At 39.0% G+C, this 6324-nt stretch overlaps 1 protein-coding gene across 1 annotated transcript in view; it reads right to left on the bottom strand.

Annotated features, from left to right (window-relative positions):
- Nucleotides 1-3032, bottom strand: part of LOC135110002 (uncharacterized) — a 13867-nt gene extending 10835 nt beyond the window's left edge. The window contains exon 1 of the mRNA XM_064021994.1: nucleotides 2976-3032. Coding sequence (XP_063878064.1) covers nucleotides 2976-3032 — 57 coding nt within the window. The remainder of the gene's footprint in view (nucleotides 1-2975) is intronic.
- Nucleotides 3033-6324: the final 3292 nt, after the last annotated feature.

Below are 6324 nucleotides of genomic sequence, written 5' to 3'. Positions count from 1 at the left end.
AGAGAGAGAGAGAGAGAGAGAGAGAGAGAGAGAGAGAGTCACAGAAATTCAGAAATTTTGACACACATGAAATCTTACAAGTATCTGTCATCCTGAGACCTGAAACTCTGACATATATTCGCGAGAACATGCTGTTTTTCTGCATCTTTCCGCTATTCAGGGTCACCGCGGTGTTGGGTGTTGCATTGGCGCGACTGTCACTTTCACACCACTCTCAAATCAGTCTCAATAAGCGGAGAGAGGCTGAAGGAGGCTGTAACTGTCTTTAAGTAGCAATGTACTACCAAATTGAAGGGGAAAGTATATACGTCGATTATTTTAGAATTTGGTAGAAAGTATACGCTATGTCAAAATTGATCTCATTTATCTTATTTATACAAACTGCATAGTCTTTTTTTTTTTTTTTACATATAATCTTGGCCAGGAAATCCTACTAACCTTATATTATTACTGCCATCACGTATTACTGATAAATTTCACTACCTGGGATTGTTTAGTGTTTGAAAGCAAATAACTATCTCATATCTTTATTATTGAAATCTTTATTGCAATACGTTACTTCATGAAATGTGTGACGCATATTGAGAATTATTTAACACTGTAACCTGAGCTTATTTTTTCTCTAAGATTTACAGGAAAGATTAACTGACTGTATGCAAAGGCACTGTAGCGCTTAAGGCAATAATTTTCTGCTCCATTATGGAAGTGTGGAAAATTCTTTGATCATGGTGGGGAGTGGTTTAGGGAGGTGCAGGAAGAGTAAAAGTGGGGACCGTTAAATGTTTCTGTTTTGTGTTGATTTCTGATTCATAAACTTTTGCACCAGAGTGAGACTTTGATATTGCACAAGTGATATTCACTGTCCTCTGTCTTCCTGGCTCCTGCAATGAAGGGCAAGATTACAAGCAATTTTTTCTACTTTTCTGCTGCTAGTACTGCTTTTACTGCTGCTACTGCTGCTACTACTGCTACTTACTACTGCTACTACTACTGCTACTACTACTATCACCACCACCACCATCGCTACTGCTACTACTACTGCTGCTATTATTATTATTATTATTATTATTATTATTATTATTATTATTATTTTTATTATTTTTATTATTATTTATTATTTTTACTACTACTACTTTTACTACTACTAATACTACTACTACTACTACTACTACTACTACTACTACTACTACTACTACTACTACTACTACAAATAAACATCAACAACTAGTTATAGTAATAGTGGCAATAGTTCGTAGTTATAATTCCAGTTACCACCACCACTACCACCACCACCACCACCACCGTTGCTGCTTTCACCTTACTGCTATGAATGCTGCCACAATCAGAGGCAATATCCGAGTAGTAAAACCACTTCAGAGAGTCTGATTCAAGAGTCCAGTGAACCGCGTCTCGTATTGACAGTAAAATGTGAAGCACCTTGACTCCATTTCAGCCTTTCTTTGCCTCAGCGACCGAACAATTGAATCGAGACTTTTTCGGGATCTCGACTTATGTGTCCGGAACAGATTTCGAACTTCCATGAACCTTATGAGTGTTTAATGCATAAGACTAGCTAATTATGAGAGAGAGAGAGAGAGAGAGAGAGAGAGAGAGAGAGAGAGAGAGAGAGAGAGAGAGAGAGAGAGTTTGCTTACATTTTGTTTTTTCCTCACAGCTCCTTGAAATGTACACACGCGCCGTCACGCACACAAATGACCTCTACTGTGTACGTGTGTGTGTGTGTGTGTGTGTGTGTGTGTGTGTGTGTGTGTGTGTGTGCATGACCATAATTACCCATCACTGTTTAAACCCCAAACATTAATATCAACAAAAACAGCACACACACACACACACACACACACACACACACACACACACACACACACACACACACAAGGGCGTTTTCATAAATACCACAGGGGAAATTTACCAAGACCTCCCGTTTTGTATATCACCCCTTCGCTCTCTCTCGTCTTGGGGGAAAAAAGAAGTGTCGTTCATGCCTTGTCTCTGTGCTCTGTTGTCCCCCACTGCGGATGTATTGCTGTGTGTGTGTGTGTGTGTGTGTGTGTGTGTGTGTGTGTAAGGTGGTGCAGGAACTTGTATATTTTTTTTTTTTGTAAGTATTAATCTCGGTTTTTCGCCTTCCTTTTCTATTTCTGTTTTCATCTTTTTTTCTCTTTTTTTTTTAGTCGAGGCTTCTCATTTCCTTCTTTTGCTTCTTTTCATATTTGTCTTGTTCATATTTTTCTTTCCGGTTTTATTTATATTTCAGTTTACATGGTCTTCGTGTTTCTTTCTTTTTATCTTGTTTTTTTTTTAGTGATGCTTCTTTTTTCTATTCTTTTCCCTTTCCTTTTTCCCTTTTCCCCTTTTTCTTTTTTTCTCTCTTTTTCTGTTTCTTTTTCTCTTACGACTCTATTTTTCCATCACTTGGGGGTCAACACAATTCTAATCCCTCCTAGTTACGCTTAGTGAAGTACTCGGTCCTAAAGTGTGTGTAAATTCTAACATCTTTAAAAATAAAAGGGTAAGACATTTAACTTTCACTCACTGAAATCCAAATATAACAAAAAAAACTTACACAATTATATCATGAATAAAATTTTCGATATTTTGTTGACTCAGTTTATTATTATTTATTTTTTTATTTGTTACTGTACAATCTTTACTTGAGTCTTGGTCGTTTATCTTGCACGATACGAGTGAACCGAGAAGTGTCTTGGGAAAGTTGCCTCTATTTCCTGTCAAGTCCCAAACAATAATGACCACTTTTTTTTTTTGTATATTCTGCATAATTATCTCCCAAATAGAGGATCTTAATGGTGTCTCTAATTAATACATTTATCATAGCCTGACATTTCTTTAGCTTTACGAATTCTTAGTCCCTTTTTCTCGACAGATGCAAAGTTTTCTGTGTGATATATTTACTTTTTTTTTTTTATTTCCTTTACAATTTGCTACACTTCATTGACGTTGCCCTCTTCCTCTATCTCATCTTCCTCTTCGTCCTCCGCCTCGTCATCGTTCATCTCGTCTTCCTTGCTTGTTCCCTTCTAGGTCAGTTTAAGGTTGGGCGTCATAAGAAGCCCAACTTAAATATGCTCTATAAACTGTGGAACGCACCTTCTCTTTTCTTATTGGCTTCACTGCAACCCAAGGGAGAGTGCGGTGCTCCAGTGGTCAAGCTTTCAGTATAATTTTTTCGCTATGGTCTTAGAGATGCCGAGATGTAGACAACTAAATTATCCATCACTTCTGTTCTTTTTTTTCTTTTTTTTTTGATACGTTGTAGAAAGTACGCCCAGGTTTGGTTAGTACGTGTGTTGTGTTTAGCATCATTTGTGTGTGTGGACAGGATCGTGTTGCGTCATTACTTTGAAAACTTGAAATTCTGAAAAAACACACGTACATGCATGATTGAATGACCTTTATAAGGGTGTGTGCTTGAGAGAGAGAGAGAGAGAGAGAGAGAGAGACGAGAGAGAGAGAGAGAGAGAGAGAGAGAGAGAGAGAGAGAGAGAGAGAGAGTTTTTGTTTCTGAATATTGCAGAGACCATCGTAAACCGTTGTCTGTCACTGTGTGTGTGTGTGTGTGTGTGTGTGTGTGTGTGTGTGTGTGTGTGTGTGTGTGTGTGTGTGTGTGTATACAAGTGAAACTGTAAACTTTGCCTTTATATATCACACAAAACCGGTTCGCGAGTACGGATACGAGCACACGGCAATCAGAATCATAGCATTGCGTACAGTAAGCATATATTTACCTACGTCCACTTCTACAAGCCTGAGGGATTTACTAGCTAGGCCACACTAAATAGATTATGGACGAGCACCTCTTAATATTCTTGTAATTAACCTACTCACCTTTACCTGTGGAAGCAGATTGCGGGAGTGTACCTAGTGTTGATAAGAGAAGTGACAGGGAACTCATTTTTTTCCCTCTTCAGCCTGCCTTTCGATTCCTCATTTTGTCTTCCTCTCTCTCTCTCTCTCTCTCTCTCTCTCTCTCTCTCTCTCTCTCTCTCTCTCTCTCTCTCTCTCTCTCTCTCCTCTCCCTCCTCTCTCTCTCTCTCTCAATCACCTTTAGAAATGTTAAGTGCACCTTTGTATGTGTGTTTCTGTGTGTGTGTGTGTGTGTGTGTGTGTGTGTGTGTGTGTGTGGTGTGTGTGTGTGTGTGTCACGTGCTTTAGATGTTATGCGTCCTTGGTGTTTGAACTTATTATAATGGACTTAGATTTTGCTGAGTTGTTTTTACCGAGTCATTTTTGTGGGTCTAGTAATATGTAGTAACACATTCCTCTCTCTCTCTGTCTCTCTCTCTCTCTCTCTCTCTCGCTCTCGCTTTCATACACGTTCTTTCGTCTTCTTAATTTTTCATGCACTACAGTTATACCTGATAATGGAAAATAATGATACAATTCTCTCTTTTCCTGCTCTTCTTTCCTTCTCCACCTTGGTACTCCTCTTCTTCACATTGTTATCTTTTCGCTCCTCTGTGGTGACGATAATGACACATTCTTCTCTTTTCTTCCGTTATATCATTTTCGTCTTATTACTCTTATTACTCTTGCCTTAATCATCTTATCTTTCCTGGACCTTATATTCTCCTTTTCATCTAATTACTCGCTTCATTCACCTTCTTTTTTCTTCCTCCTCCACATAAGGATGGAGTGGTGGCGGCGGTGGTGGTGGTGGTGATGGTTAGGTCCATTCACCTCTAGGTCAAGAAACAAAAATGGTTTCAAGCCGCATAAAAACTGTTTTCTTCAGCTCATAAGGTCGTAATTGAACAAAAAGTAAAGAAGGGGAAGGTTATGGGGTTGAAAATTGCTCAGAATCGACCTGGTTTTAGAAGAATAGGAAGTGCGAGGCTGCTCTTGCGGGAGACATGCAGTAGGCAAGATCGGAAGAGCAGTTAGCGTGAAAGAAACGACAGAAGATAGCAAGAAATGTAACACTGCGGCGATGAGAGAGGCTGAAGACAGTCAGTTAGAGAAGAGTTGGTGAGACGAAATGGTTTTGATCCCACCTTATCCGAGAGAGCAGTAAGAACTCCCTCCCCTCTAGTATATGTGAAGCATTTTGAACCTTTGCGTTTAGTTAAGATTTAGTTATAACAGTCATCACAGTCCTTACGTAATAAAGATGATTTTTCTTCGCTCCTAAGGCAATTAGTGTATCTTTCGTATTTTACTGTATAGTGATCTGCTCTATAATATTGCTGTATATCAAAAAGTTTTCTCTTTTATTTCCATGAAGTGTGTTAATCAGGCAGGCGAGGAGACGAGTGCCTTCTCCGCATCTTTTTTTTTTTTCATTCGCCCCTTTTTTTGTTGAGTCACTTATTAAATGCATTGATGTGCAGAGCAGTGGAGACTCTTAGTTCAAGTAACCTTATTTTTACGAAACAACCTTTAAATGATCTGGTTACTCCAGTGTTCTTTTCCTCCTCCTCCTCCTCCTCCTCCTCCTCCTCCTCCTCCTCCTCCTCCTCCTCCTCCTCCTCCTCCTCCTCCTCCTCCTCCTCCTCCTCCTCCTTCCTCGTTGTCCTCCCACCTTCCACCTCTTTCTCTCCCTCGTCTTCAGAGAGCGGTGGCGGCTTAATTACAGCGTGATATGGGAAAGTAATTAATATCACGTTGTTTATCAGTGGATCATCTAAAAATAGGTGACATGTAATTTGTTTTATTTGTGCGTCCAGTAGCTGAGAGAGAAAAAAAAACATACTTAAAGATACAGAACCCGGTGATATAGAGAGATTAGGAAGAATTAAACGACCGAGGATGTTACGAGGAAGTAAGAAGCTGTAGCAGGATCAGCAGATGTAAATGCATAGTAACGACAGTAATAAACACAAAAAGACAGCAAAGCAACCGAGGATATTAAGAGAGACAGCAAAGCAACCGAGGATATTAAGAGGAGATAAGAAGGGTATAGCAGGAACAGAAATAAATGCACAGTAACGACGCAAGAATAAAAAAAAGATAAAGTAAAGAAAAATAAACAGACGCACAGAAACAGAATAGCAACCGAGGATGTTAAGAGGAAATAAGAGGAAGGTACAGCAGGATCAGAAATAAATGCGTAGCAACAAAAAAAAAAAAAAAAAAAAAAAAAACTAGGCACAGCACGAGTTTGAAATGCTGAGTCAGAAGGGAGGATTAACGAGTGAATCTGTACTCATCTCCTCTTTTCCTCTTACCTTTCTCACCTCCATTTATTCCCCATTATTGTTTCCTCCTTTTTTTTTCCTTTTTTTGTTTTATATATCCAGTTTTTGTTTCTTTTTTTTTATGTTACTCGATTTTCTTTTCTCCTCCCGC

Source organism: Scylla paramamosain, chromosome 19 (assembly GCF_035594125.1).
Source record: "Scylla paramamosain isolate STU-SP2022 chromosome 19, ASM3559412v1, whole genome shotgun sequence".
Classification (NCBI taxonomy): Eukaryota; Metazoa; Arthropoda; class Malacostraca; order Decapoda; family Portunidae; genus Scylla; species Scylla paramamosain.
This window is presented reverse-complemented; position numbering and strand designations above follow the sequence as displayed.